Source organism: Sphaeramia orbicularis, chromosome 12 (genome assembly GCF_902148855.1).
Source record: "Sphaeramia orbicularis chromosome 12, fSphaOr1.1, whole genome shotgun sequence".
Classification (NCBI taxonomy): domain Eukaryota; kingdom Metazoa; phylum Chordata; class Actinopteri; order Kurtiformes; family Apogonidae; genus Sphaeramia; species Sphaeramia orbicularis.
Window position 1 is genome coordinate 58,318,161 of NC_043968.1, and position 15,604 is coordinate 58,333,764.

The 15,604-nt window shown below is 38.8% G+C and overlaps 1 protein-coding gene across 1 annotated transcript in view; it reads left to right on the plus strand.

The window, feature by feature from the left end:
- The first annotated feature begins 4,722 nt into the window (after nt 1-4,722).
- The window catches only part of tmtc1 (transmembrane O-mannosyltransferase targeting cadherins 1), a 264,439-nt gene continuing 253,557 nt past the window's right edge, over nt 4,723-15,604 (plus strand). Inside the window, exon 1 of the mRNA XM_030149448.1 lies at nt 4,723-5,147. Within this exon, the coding sequence (XP_030005308.1) occupies nt 4,837-5,147 (311 nt within the window). The 5' untranslated portion in view covers nt 4,723-4,836. The remainder of the gene's footprint in view (nt 5,148-15,604) is intronic.

The following is a 15,604-nucleotide window of genomic DNA, read 5'->3' on the forward strand; positions in this document are numbered from 1 at the left end:
CATCGCTGCATAAATGTTAGGCTATCTCGTATATTTTTCCGTGGTAGGTGTGGTCTGTGTCAGTAAATTTTGGGCACATGTATTGTTTTGGGAGTGAGTGGTGATCAATTCTGTGGTTTCAGTATGTTGGATAGCTTATAGGTTTCTTGCAGTGTGAATTGTGTTATTCTTTTCACTTGAGCTAACTTTTTACACCTTTTTTTTAGACAGAAAATACACATAATGCAGTAGTTCCCAACCTTTTTTGGCTTGTGACCCCATTTTAACATCACAAACTTCTGGCAACCCCAGACATTCAAAACGGAGACATTTTTTTTGCTAAAACTGATTTGTTTTTGATCATGTAATAGTTTGCTATACTATGTTGCAAATAAATACTAATTGTAGATGATATTTTGGCTATATAATGTATATTATTATGGACGGAGGCAGAAAAGCCAGGTGTAGATTACTGCACAAAGTGAGAATTTTATTTTCCTTGGTCAGGATATGTACAGTCAGTCCAGCTTGGATTTACAAGGCTGACAATTAATACTGAACAAACAAGAACTCAAACTATGAATTATGAAAGAGCTGCAGCATCTGAAACTGACCACAATGAACATTTGAAAGATAAACAGTACCACAGTGCTTCAGTTTCAGCTTCACAGTTTGTCATGTATTGCGATTGTCTCTGTCAACTCACTATATATTTTTATTTGTAAGTTGTTTTTTTTTTTTTTAATGTTTATCAATTACTATAAATTTCAGGTGACTCCATTTGAATTCCAGGCGACACCATGTGGGGTTCCGACCCCAAGGTTGAAAAACACTGACATAATGTAAATTTATGAAACATTTGACCCGACATTCATTTACCATTGGATCCCAGCACCACTGTGCACATTAGGACAACTACAGCCGAAGGGTTTTAAAGCAGACGTCCTCACGCCTGGTGTCCTTTTGAGTGAATGAATGAATGGATAATTAGATTTCAGTTGCATATGCATACAGAACATGAAGTATTTCACAGACATTTTTCCTCACAGACAGTAACAAAAAAAAGGAATAAGCTGAAGGCAATGGCATATTTTATTTAAAATTTCTTCCACTGGCAACTATTAAATTTCAAAATGGTGGAGACTTCCTACTGGGTTTAGAGAATGGACCAAGAGGCTTTTTGTGCAGTTGAACTTTATAATTTGTTAACTCAGTTTCAGTGGTTCCCAGACTTTTTGAGTTTCAGCTTCCACGTCTCCTCAGGAATTTCCAAACAACATGTTGAATCATCATAGTATCTATATTTTTACCAGCCTGTCTATCATCAAAACGATGTTGAATGAATATATACGTTGAAATGTAAATTACAGACGGGAAGATAGTGTCAACAGTGATTTATAACAGTAATATTAGTTAAACACCAACACACTGTTAACATCAGACACAGAAAACGCACAATTTAACCGTTATAGACCCAAACATTCACCATCAACCAAAACCATCTACTGATCTAAACTATTTAATACCTGTTGATCCACTAATTCTGTCAATACATGTAAATAATTGGTGTAAAATGCGGTTTTGTCATCTTTTCATAGTCATCAGATATGACCCATTTGGACGTTCAGAGGCTCTGTAGTTACAGTGGAAACACCATCATCTTCTACAACATTGATTCATCAGTAAAACCCATTGAGTTTGATAAATGAAAGTGGATGGAGACACTAGTTTTTATGTCAGTTAAAGATATATTTTGCTGTAAAAGTCAATTTTTCTTCATTTTTCTCAGTTTTGATCTAATGACCTTTGAATTTATTCTGAGCTTTTATGAATATCTACATGAACAGTAAATAGCACACAGGAAAATATAAGATTTTCCCTGAAAAGTGCAAAAGACAGAGGGTAATAAATGGTGACAAATCACTTAGAAAAGGTCAAATATAGAAAATCACCAAAATGGCTGTGGTCTTTAAGGGTTAAATGCTAAAGACGCAAATGACTTACAGACTTTACGGTCAAAAGTCCCTGAAATTCTCCTCTTTGCATTGGTTTTATTTGGTCTTTTACATCTTTTATGTCTTTTACAGTGCTTTACTCAACATTCATTCATTCATAAACTCCAGAGAACACTATATTCTTCTATTTCAATGAGGAAAATGAACTCACATATCACATTACATATATTTTATTCATTACATTTGCTGATGTGGGTGATCCAATAAAACAGCCTCATGACTCATTTTAGATCCTGACCCTGAGTTTGGGAAAGACAGATCTGGGTGAAACCTCATGCCAGGACTTTCCTCTGGGACAGTGTTTACAATAAGTGCAAAGTTTCACAATTTTTGAGAATGAATCAATGTTTTATTTCAGACAAATAAAAAGCACAATACACCCCCAACAAAAGCAAATACTGAAGCAAATTCACAATAAAAGACAACCAAAAAAGAAATATCTACTCTCTTACCAAAGAAATAATACAATTTTAGTATGTTTAGGGCTCAAAAAAGCAACTCATTTACTCAAAAAAGAAAAATATACTCCTTTAGTTTCCAAAGAGCCTCTGGTTAATGCTTGAGCCTAATAAGAAAGCAAATGAGAAGTATGTGCAGCTTACAGTTTGTCTTTCAGCACACACAGCACATTTCAGATACTTGTTTGCTGATGCAAAGTATTTGTTTTACAAAGATGAGAAGAAAAACCAAGCTTTGCATAAATGTTGTATCTGCTGTTTCTGACTAGGAAACCAATGCATGTGTATTTTTATATGCACATTGTTAACTCTGTCCTAGGCTGATATTTATTCCCAGTGCACCCCTTTATGATCATCAGAGGACTCCTGCACCCCCCCCCCCCCCCTTCCAGAGGAGGACTGAGGTCTCCCTGGCCCAGCTGCCCTCCTCTTTGTGTGTTTTTGTGATAAGATGTTTGTGTGTCATTGCTGTAACTATCATCTCCTCTTTGAAGCCCCTCTCCTCTGTGTTATCACCGTCATGGGCTCCTGCGGTTCCACTGCCTGCATTGATCGTCAGCTGCTGATGCCCGGAGAACCAACCTTCTCCTGCGCATGCGTGTGCAGGCGGGCTCTAGCTGTCAGTGGCGCCTTCAGTGGCTCAACATAAGCTCGTACATTTTAAACTGATGTTTACAAGGCTTTGAAACCTTCATGGTCCACAGCTGAACCTCATCTTTATTTTGCTCTTTTGATTCTTCTATGTTATTTATGTCATGTTATTTATCAACTCCTCCAAATCAGTAGCAAAAAAGAGCCTATAAGCAACTGTTTTACCCACATTTATGCAACATTGTTCTATGAGCAACTGTGGAAATTGGGTTTATTATAAAAACATTGGTTCCATTTTATTTGAGCCTTTTTTCCAGCAAATTGGTAGTTTTACAATACCTTCTAATATTACATGTAGCCTATTAGGTAAACCAGATGTTTCATAACAGTTGCTCGTCTCGATATTTGCTCATTTAAGTGTTTATTTTCTGGAATGTGTTGTTTATTGAGCTTTTAGATGATGTTCTTCTGGTTATGTGGACGTGTAGAATGTATATGTCACAGCAAAGATTGAAATCCAGTAGGATTCCTAATCTTACTAGGACAGATAGTAATTGGAGTTTGTCCTAGGACAAACTAAAATTACTATCTGTCCTAGTAGGATTCCTAATCCTATCCTAACCCATATATATTGCTATAAACATTGTATTACCATCAGAACACAGACAGAACTACACAGATATTTGCTCAATCATAAGTTAATTTGGGTGTGACAGAAAAAAGAAATGCCTTAAGTCTAAAATCATAGGCTCAAGTTAATTTATCAACAGCACATGTAATAATACAGTGATCTGAGGTCAGGCATTACAACAATATGTAAAAACTACTATCAAAAGCTGAAACTTTAAAAAAAAAAAAAGGTTTAAGTGTAAATTTCTACCGTGACACAACTATTCTCTCTTAACATGGTTTTTAAATGTATTATCATGTCTATTCTGTTGTTTTTACTTTTTACTTGGTATTTTTATTTCACTGTTTTTAAGTGTACAGCTGCTTTTATGTCTCTTTTAATTTATTCTGGTATTTTAGTCTATTATTTTGCTTTTTATTCTTCTGTACGATAGGGTTTTATTTGTACAGCTGTTTTATGTTTTAATCTATTCTTGTATTTTTCTTTCATTTTTTGGTTTTTCCCCTGTAAGTCGCTTTGGAAAAAAGCGTCTGCTAAATGCATAAATATAAGATCCAAGTTGTGTGACGGGTCCATGTGATAAAGCTGAATTCTGGGAAAAGCTGGTAAATGGACCTTGACTCAAGAAGTTGTAATCTACTCTAGGCAAGGCAGATTTATTTGTATAGCACAATTCATAAACAGAGCAATTCACAGTGCTTTACAAAAATGGAAAAGAGACAGGTTAAAAACACAGAATTACAATTAAAACATAATCAATAAAACATAAATAATAATCTATTAAAACAAAGTAAAAGAGTGCAGATAGAACCCTTTCAGTTGTTATATGCACAGTTGAACAGAGCTGTTTTCAGCCTGAATTTAAACATCTATAGACATCTAAACATCTTAAACTTAATCATCTATAAACATCTATATTAAACATCTCTAGATAACTTATGAAAATGAACCGTGAGAAATGGCAAATCGCTATCGTTCTCTTGCAAAACAGACAAATCCGACACTCTCCTGCAGTCCGTGAAAGCAACGCAAGCCATCCACACCGTCCCCGCAGTCCACGGCGCACACTGAGCCGCTACCTGCCAGGCGGAATGGACATTTCCCCCGGTGCTCACAGCTTCATCCTCAGACCAGCGGAGCCGCGGGAGAAGCCAGGCCCGACATGACAGCTCCGGGACGGGAGAAGAAGGACCGGCAGCAGCAGCAGCAGCGGCCGCCCAGGCTGTGCGTCCGGCCGGAGGCGGTGTGCGCCGCGGGTCGCTACGCCGTCCTGGCCGCGCTGTGCGCCCTGTGCTACGGCAACTCTCTCCACGGGGAGTTGGTGCACGACGATGTGTGGGCTATCATCAACAACCCGGACGTCCGACCGAGCTCCAGCCTCAGAAACATCTTCAGCAACGACTTCTGGGGCAAGAGGATGTCGGACAACACCAGCCACAAGTCCTACAGACCCCTGTGCATCCTCACCTTTAAGTAAGTTCTGCCGCTTTTACTCAACTCTGCTGGAAAAACAGCCGCTGTGACCGCTGTTGTTGTGGGATTAAGCCGGACTCCAGATGCTAACTGTTGCGGGAAAGCTGCACTAAAACACGCAAAATTAAAGCTGACGTCATGCGGCGGTCGAGGCGCAGCTCAAGTGTTGGGAACTTTAGACGCGCGCAGTGGAGGAAGAACTCTGTATTCTAATAGTGCGGTTTTTTAAGCCTCTGTGCCAAAGTGCGCACTAGAGTGTCTGTTAAGTCCCTGTAGTTGCGCCTAAACTCCAATCGGAGTGATATGAGGATGATGTTCGGGTTCCTTCGTACTGTTTTTCCATTCTGTGAAACCCTCTGCTCCCGCTATAAATATTTATATAATGACTTGGATCCAGCTCACATTCCGGTCCCGGTCTGATGCGGATCCAGGTGTCAGGATTAAATTAAATCAAATCAGACGAGTCGCTAAAGGCACTCAGGTCCAAACACAGGGCTCATGTGGAACTTGTTGCGCAGCTTTTTAACTTTCACTTTGATTGGAGCTGGAGTGACTCCGTGAGGAGGAGGAGGAGGAGGAGGAGGAGGAGGTGATGTAAAAGTTCTGGAAGGGGAAACAGGGGTTGTTTTGCATCGTGCTGTGAGCTCCAGAGGGGCGGGTCTGGGCTGCGCCAGGGGAGCCAGGCCCACATCCAGAACAGACCAGACCAGAACAGACCAGGGTGGGATTGAGTTCTAAATGATATCATGTTGCATTGATTGTAGGAGAGGCAGAGTTCAGCCCACACAGTGTGAAAACTGTCAGGGGTCTCAGTTTATGTTCTGTTTTGGTTCTGCTTTTATATATTTGGACTCAGATACACTCATAAGCCTGTTGGGTTAATCCAAATATTAGGATGAACTTTTGTGTTTCTGTTTGTGGAGTGAAATTATAGAATGGTATGTGGAGTAAAAACAGTGTCCACAGACTGTGTATTTCAGTTTTAACCCTTACATGCATGAATTATTAGAACCTTTGTTAAGATCTTTTCTTGGGTGTTTTATTCCTCATTAGGCATGAAAAAACAATGCAATTGAGTTTTTTTTTTTTCATGGATTTACAAAAATGTCCACTCGGCTACACTGCGCATTTTATTCTTGAAGCACAGAAACATATATTTAAAACCCAATATCAGAAAGTGATATGAAAACAATGAAATAAAAACATTTTTAATGCTGCTAATCTGATGTTTTCTCACATTTTAACATACTCTAATACTAGTTATGACTCACTTGATTGATTGATTTGATTAATTGATGTATTTATTTCGAATATGAATGTCAAAACAGAAGAAAATAAATAAACAAAACACTTATGTAAGACATATAATACACATTCGAAAAGGAGTGAGAAGAAGCATAACTTACAAAATCCCACCCTTTCTCCTTAAATAGTTAATAACAGTAATAATATTCCTAGTTCACGGAGATAATATGCAAAAAAAAAAAACCTTTTTGTTTTTGAAAAAAAAAAAAAAAAAAAAAAACCCTGTTAATTACAGTCTAACAATTAACAGTTGATATCCACTCAAACATGTCACTGCAGATCAGGTTTATCAAGAACAGCAAAATTACAGTAATGGTATGAATGTCAGTGTATGGGATGATGCATAAGTGTTCACTGTGTCGACTGAATATGCAACTAAAGCAACAAAATCCATGAATATACAAGAGAACAGATGGAGAATAACTGTCCACTGGAGTGACCACTATGCATGAAAGAGTTAAACAGGTATAAACATGTGATTTTGTTCAGATATAACCACTTGGTGTGAGGAAGGAAAGTAATGATACAAATAATATTGCTGTGGTTATTTTTATTTATTTGTTATTGTGAGCAAACACTAGTGAGTGGTGACAGTGGAAGGAAAAACTTCCTTTTAACAGCAGAAACCTCGAGCAGACCCAGACTCCTGGGGGATGGACGTCTGCCTTGACCAGTTGGGGTTAGAGATAGAGGGTAAAGGAAGAGCAAAAGAGAGAGCGATAGAGATAGAGAGAGACTGGAGGAGAGGGGGAGAAGGGGGGGAGTAGGGGGAGACACATGGATGCAGTTGATGCACAGATAACTGAACTAGAACTGTCAACAGTAGATCAGCTGGTGTTGGTAGAATTACTAGAAACCAGAAAAAAGGTCCATGACTGTTAATACTACTACTGCAAATACAAGTACTAACAGTGGATATACTACTACTGCAAATACAAGTACTAACAGTGGATATACTACTACTGCAAATACAAGTACTAACAGTGGATATACTACTACTGCAAATACAAGTACTAACAGTGGATATACTACTACTACAAATACAAGTACTAACAGTGGATATACTACTGTTACAACAGTTAGTACAAATAATAGGAACCTCTACCATCTATGGAACTATATAATAAACACTATCAAGTGAGTGATGACGATGAAGGCAGGAGAGAAGCAGGACCACAGAAGCAGGTCCAGAGATGATCCAGGGAAAACCTGTGATGATACTGTGAGAACCTGTCGTGGATGGTCATTGTGTAGGTGATTACCTATGTTCTCTCAGATTAGAGTAATATTATGAGGTTGAAATGTTGTCATAGATGATTCATGACGAAGGAGGTGGGCTTAAATAAGTGTTTACTCCTTGCCAGATGTGTAAATAACATTAAGTGCGTCTTTTGTTTAATAGGCTAAATTTTCTTGTTTTGTTGTGGTAGTTTTCTGTTGATAATTTGCTTCTGGCATTTACTTTGTTGGTGGTTGTGTTGGGTTTTTTACATGTCTGACAAAATAAAACATTCATTCTTTCAGTAATAACTTTCCTGTACTTGGGGTTACTCTTGGACAAAGTAGGCGCTGTTGGGATTTAACCTCAACCAACAGTGTTATGTTATTTGACTGAACCTAGTGAGTGAAATTAACTCAAACTGTGTTTATACATAAGATTATACCTCCATCCGTCTGTCTATAACAGGAGACACAGCATACACAGATGATGATGATAATGATGATGATACCAGAACATATGAGTGTATGTTTAACAGTCTGAACCATGTTTCACACCTTGGTTTGGACTTATAGATAGATAGATAGATAGATAGATAGACTTTATTAATCCCGAGGGAAATTCAAGGCAAACTCGAACATGGATCATAAAAACACTATTTACTCTTACATTAATAATCCTCTTGATCGTCATATCTTACCCTCTGTCAGTATATGGAGGTGTATTTACCTGCAGAGACTCTGTTCCTGTTTCTGTAAGTTTGTACCTGGAGAAATAACATAATGTGACATGCAGGTGGAATAATATAAAAATGAAGCAACTCCAAGTACGACTCTCTCCTCTTTCTGCCTTTCTCACTTATCAGAGTTCTGTCTGAAAGACAAAACTCAGGGCAAAACACACACATAAACACTGACCTTGCAGTGACACACAGCAAAAATGTGGAAACTTGTTCTTCAACTGTATTTTGCCTCTAGAATATTCACAAGTACTGTGAAGGAGTGGGTCTGCTGATTTGTGTTTTAAAAATATAATCACTGTGACAAAATCATATAATTAAGCCTGTTTTCCTTGCTTGGTTGCTTTCTCTCTCCATTCAGTTCATAAGTCGACCACCGAGGGCCGAGTCTGAATAAGAGAGAAATGTTTTATACAGGTCAGGCAACTGGATGCATCTGCATATCTGTGATATTTTTGCTTTAGAAAGCTGTGCAAACTAATCAATTATTAATTTACTCACAGATTATGTTAATACTCCTGTGATAGTGGTGGTAGCTGTAACTGAAGGTCACGCAGAATAACATTTTATTACTTCTCTAGACAGATTTTTAAAAAATTGGGTTTTGTACAAAAGATTTTCAGATTCCAATTTCTGAAGTTTGGGCATTGGCTGTTTTAAATGGTTGCTATTATTTTCCTGATTGCTGATTCGCTCTAGTAATATATATTAGAATACATATATTAGAGCCCGACTGATATGGGATTTTTGGGGCCGATACTGATAATGGGGGCTAAAAAAAAGCCGATATCCAATATACCATCCGATATCTGATATTGGCTGATAACTGATATATTGGTTGATATGTGAAATAAGAACACTGATCTACACAGGATATAATAATTGTATATTAGATAATTGTGGACAGGTGGATTAGCAGTTGCATAAATCTTTGTTTATCTCACAAATCACGGTCTGTGATTTTCGGACGGACGGACGGAGGGGTCGGTTGGTCAGAGCAGGGGGGATTAGCGGTTCATCTGTGTCAGAGCGCGGGGGGGGGGGGGGGGGGGGGGGGATTCCGTTATTGTATGTGGGCGTATTAGGGCTGAACGATATGGACAAAATGTCATATCTCGATATTCATGCCAGACATCTTGATATCGATACGATACGACTACGGGTTCGGTGAAAACCAAGCATTTTTCATAAAAATGCAAACATCATAATACAAAAGAATGTGGAAATTGCAGTTTTATTTATAAGAACTCACTGCCAGCCATCAACATTAACATAAAGTACAAATAAATAAATTACAAATCCAACATTTTACTGCAGCTCTGCTTTACCAGAGCTGTACATGCAGGGCGAGCGCAGGGGAAATCTGTATCATTTATATCGTTGCTTTTTTGGTGTTAATATCTTGAATGTTCATATCTAGATATAGATACGATAACGATATATCTTTCAGCCCAAGTGTGTGTGTGTGTGTGTGGGGGTGATAGCGTGATTCTCCTGGCGGAAGTGAAAGTAAAACTAACACACTTTACTGTTCCTGTAACTCTCTGGGCAGCACATACACAGGAGCAGAGTGTGACAGAATCTCTGCAGCAAAAAAGTTAATAAATTGGTTACATATTGGCTGATGTTGATTAATCGGTGATACGCTATAATCGGCTTGATTAATTGGCCGGCTGATCAATCGGTCAGGCTCTAACATATATGGTCAGACCTATTAGCTGAGTGGTCATATATGGTCTTCTCTTCTGATTATTGTTAATTTTCGAGCTTCTTTCCTCCTGAAACAGCAGCTCTGTTTGGTCGTGTAGGTATTTTTCCAGGGAGCTGCAGGTAGTTTTATAGGATGTGACTGGATGGTTTTGGTTGACAGACATTATGTCCAAAACACTGAGCTCCTTGAGTGAACTGTACATTCAGACACCTCTGAGTGAGTGTCCTTGACTGTGTGTGTGTGTGTGTGTGTGTGTGTGTGTGTGTGTGGGGTCAGGCTGCAGGATGGTTTGTTGTTTGATGATACTCGTTCTAATTACCGAACAGTGTTATAACCTCTCCAGCAGCTGCTTGCCAGTCCTCCCTCTGGTAATACAGTGGTTGAAGAAGATATCGGCGGCTTAATGCTCCTCCTGAGAGCGGACAGCGTTGCTTGCGGCGCCGCAGGAGCATCTGCTCCCACAGACACACAAACACCACTTGACGGTGAGTGTGTGCTGGAAGCAGCAGTAATGGCCTGAGACAATGGAAGGGAAGGTGATCTTTCAGGAGTGACAGGTGTTCACTTGGGGAGCGTGTCGAATGCTTTACGTTGTGGCCTGCAGGCCTGTACGTCTGTCAGCCCCTCAACAGCATCTCCATTAGGTTGTCATGTGAAGGACGTAGCCACACACGGCTCACATCCTGACACCTGGATGCGGAATGTGGATGCGTCACTCTCCTCCTTTCCTTCATCACTAGTGAACAGATAGCCTTTAGTACGGTCCTTTACAGAGCAGCTGCAGTGTTGGAGGACAGGCATCTACACATATCGCTGTGTGGAGAAATAAAGATTAAAGGTTAATTCAGGTCACTGTGAATGTCACCGTGCTCTGCTGCTTCTCCCCCTGAAGACCATCGCCATGTTTTTTCAAATGCCAACAAGAATGTGCACAATTAATATGATTAACATGTTATTGACTGTGCCTGAAAACATTTAAGGCACAAATTGAAATGATGGTAATGACAGAATTGCAGTGGAAATCAATAATCGTTCTGACATTTGCGTGGGTCAGACTGATGACAGAGGATAATGTACAAGACAGTCATTACAGTGTAATGACCCTCATGCCAGTGCAGGGGCCTTGATCACCTGAGAACTGAATTGTTCCTCTGGATGGGTGGTTCAATTATTTTACTTGCAAAATATGAAAATTCTACTTTTTCAGATAGTCTTTGGACAGTCATCATGACAAACTGAACCAAAGATGCGCTGACCTGGTTGGATTCTGTGCTTGGACCTGTTAGCAGCTCTAGTGTCATGTTTATGTAGCTTTTTGATTGTACTTGAAAGTCTCAAGTATTTGTGTTGGATTGTGCTTAGAGCTGGGTAAAATGGCCCAAAAATTATCATTTTAATTTTATACAAGGTTTAGTGTGATTTGGATTTTAATCATTTGTTTTCTGACTGTAATAACTGAAGACAAAACATTACTGACAAATACTTTTTACTAAAACTACATGACATATATAGAGAAACACATTAACAATGAATACTCTGTGGCCCATAAAGTTGGAATAAAATATTTTTACCTCTTCTCATGAAATAATTGTGGCAATGTAATTTATTCTTGAAAGATGAAGTTTAACTGGGACTCAGTATGTAATCATTGCATCTGGTCAAATGTGATTATTGATGTGTATAAATAGGAATAAAAAGATGAATAAGTCTGAAACCTTAATGGGTGATGATGATTATCACAATAAGCAAACAAATTGTGTTTTGAATTTTTATGGAGCAAGAAAAGTCTCTAGAGAGGAATAATCTAATTTTTTTATTTATTTATTTATTTATTTATTTTTTACAATTTTTGGCATTTTTCATGGTTTTGAAAAAACAAAACAATCAAAAATAAACAGTTAAGCCAGTTAGTTCAGTGTTTTGCCCAGCCCTACTTGTACTCTTCCTTTGTGTCTGTGACTTCATCAGAGGGAATAAATAGGGGCAAGTATCACCTGTTACTGTTTTATATGCTGCAGCTGTTTCAGCTGATGTGTGATTATTTTGTGAGCAGAAATTAGGAAAATTATTTGCTTGGTTTCACAGACAGTTCAGAAATGCAACAGCTGCAAGAAATTCAGTGTGTGACTTATAGTACTGATACACTGCTCTGCAAAATGTGCTAGTGCATTTTGTTTTTTAAAATAATGTATTTAGTTTTGTGTGGGACTCTGTAAAACGTCTGAGTAACAGGACAAGAAAAGTCAGAAACAAGCAGTAACTACCACAGCCAGAGGCTGAAGCCAGTGTGGGAGTTTTGTAAAAAGCAGCATGACTGAGTATTTATGTTGTTTCCAAGAAATCCTGACTACAATTATTCCCTTTAAAAACCTCAACTTCTTTTAGAAATATGTAATACATGTTTTTCAGGTGTCTCAGTTGCCAAATTTAAACTGTGTTATGAGTTTACTGTTTGGAATTAATTAGATTTTTGTGCCTGTACAAGGATATGATGTTTGCTATATGGGTCTATGTGCTTCTTTGACTTGTGACACAGTCAGATTTTGTCATAGACTTAAAGGTACAATGTATTCGATGAGCACATGCTTGTGTACTCACATGAGTTTGTGTTTGTGTTGCACTGGGAACTGCACCAGAGTGATAGCTAGTTTCTGCTCGAAAAAGCACAATGTTGACAGTTGAAAAATGTCCTACAGGTCTGTTACTGTACTTTACTGTCATCAAACCACTGAGGGGAGTTTTATGGGATGTGACTGGGTGGTTTTAGTTGACAGACATATGTCCAATACACTGAGCTCCCTGAGTGAACTGTACATTCAGACAGCTCAAATTGAGTGTGTGTGGTCAGGCTGCAGGATGGTTTTGTTGTTTGATGATACTTGTTGTAATTACAAAACAGTGTTATAACCTCTCCAGCAGCTGCTCTCCAGTCCTCCCAGGGGTAATACAGTGGTTGAACAAGATATCGGTGGGTTAATGCTTATCAGACCATACACTATATAATAGTCGAGAACTGTGGAGACTGGTGATGAAAAATAGTGGAAATTCAGGAGCCTTATGTTGTGATATAGCATGGATATTCACTGAAAGAGCAAACATAAATCCTTTATACTAGCAACACTGCAAAAGATGATGAGAGAGATGACACGCATAACAGCGTACAGTGGAAATGTTTTTCTGTCTTGTAACAGAAACTGCCCTGGACATCAGAACCAGAGAGTAACGTCAGTAAATTCATATAAAAACAGACTTTCCATCTCCCATGCATATGCACCATGTGAAAGACAAACGCTGGGGGTTAATTTCCAAGTCACTGGAGGTTCACAGATTATATTTGTCCTGTGTGAATTAGATTTTAGCTGCATCTAAAAGTGAAAAATGTTTTATTAAATAAACAGAAGCTCAGACGCAGCAGGTGAGAATCACACATGTAAATCAAAGCCCACACAGCAGATATCAAATCCATTATGCCCTAAAATCTGACTAATGGAGCAATAATTTACTGGACCACAGATGTATTTATCCGAGGGTTCGAATAAAGAAGATGAAACTAGAATGATGGTAAAAATGACTGACTTAGTGTTAATTGGACAAGTAGAAGTCAATTGTAGTAGGGTTGCACGATACTGGAAAAAAATTGACATTGTGATTTTTTTTAACCCTGCGATATATATTGCGATATGAAATAGCTGTGTGGTGCCGACGTAAATGGTCAAACAATTTAGTTATGTTACCTCTCATTGTGGCAACGATTGCAAGGCACTGTCGACACACAACATTTTTCAGTGTCATCCTTGTTGTAGCCAAAATAATTCCAGGTAACTGATTTTGCTTTTCTTTTTGGCACCAAGTCTTCTCTTTCAGTGATTTTCTCTTGTTCGTTGCTCATTTTTCAATGTTGTCACCAGTGACTCACTCCATGTGCAGGGGCGTGGTCTGCCTCGGCAAACTGATGAAGAACGATTGTGATTGGTGGATCACTGTGCACAGTGTGTGTCAGGTACCCAGGCTGAAATTAGATGAGTGTCAAGCCAGGGTTGTTATCCTTATCAAGCACAACCACATCTTAACCCTTAGCAACAAGTCAGTTACTTGACCTTTTGTAAACGTAACATCTCAGTCCCTTTTCCACTGACCCTCAAATTGTGCGAACATAACTTCTGCATAAAAATTTACCTAATGGAAAAACGATAATTTCGCCAAAAGTCTCATTTTTTTGATCAGAAGTTTTTGCGCTAGCAAGAGGTGTTTTTTCGGGTGTAGCGCAATTGGTATATCATGCAAAACTGCAATGGAAAGACCTTTTTCCGCAAACTAGTCACGTGTGAATAAAAAAAAACAAACAAAAACGGATGTTGATGGACGTTACAAGTGAAGAAGAATTTTAAAAGAAACATGTGGACAGACCAGGAAACCAAGTCATTTTTAATTTAGTGTGGGATAAAGGGGTAATATATAATAATAATGAATATATCTTTAAATCAACACGATATTTATGTTCGTCACCATGTTTATGGAATGACTTCACATGTCATCTTGCAATAATAAATAAACAGATCATCGCATTTGTGATTTAATAGACAAACCGACATTACGCACTTCTGTTTTTTTTGACATTTAGTAAATATCGGTAAAGTTTTGCGCAGATGAATGACTGTTGTTAGTGTTTGCAGCTGTGGGGATGTGTGGCCTGTTTTCAGTAAACTCACATTCACTAACAGCAAATACTCTGTTACACCACTTAGATAAAACAGGACAGGGTCTCATGTTGGTTCCTGACCCAAAAAATATCTGACTTCAACTCTGAGGCTATCTACCCTTGAAATGAACCCAGATCTGGACTCGGGTTCATCTGGACTTTTTCACTGGTCTTGTGTGAACTTCACATCAGACACTGGTTGACTTTGTTCTGTATCTCTGCGTCGACTGCTTTGGTTCAATTTCTGGATGAATCACAAGCTTTTCCTTAAATCATCTGAGCTGAGACTCTTTTATGAATGCAGAGGAACATATGGGTGGGTGCACGCTTCTGTCCTGGGGTCACTTGTATTTTCTGGTCTGCATCACACATTCATCCACGGCCTTACACCAGCACATACACTGGTGTGGTGAACCCGAGGGAATGCGCAATCAGTCCAGCATTCTGTCTGCTGTGCCGCTGAACACTACTGGGCTTTTTGGATGTGATCAAGGTGAAGGACACACACAGGAAAGTGTAAATACACACAGAGACACAACACAACCTCAAGGCACTTTTTATAGCCGATGCCCTGATGTGCACCATGAACTGAGCAGTGAGTGTGGTGGAAAAAAACACAACAAAACCACAAAAAAAGGGAGAGGAGAGAAAGAAAGAAATGAGATAGTGAGAGACCTTGTGATTAAAATAGAAACACAAGGACAGATGACACAAGACGAGAAGTGGTGACGGATGCTCTTCTGGTAAATGAGGAGAGGAGGAGGAGGAGGAGGAGGAGGAGATG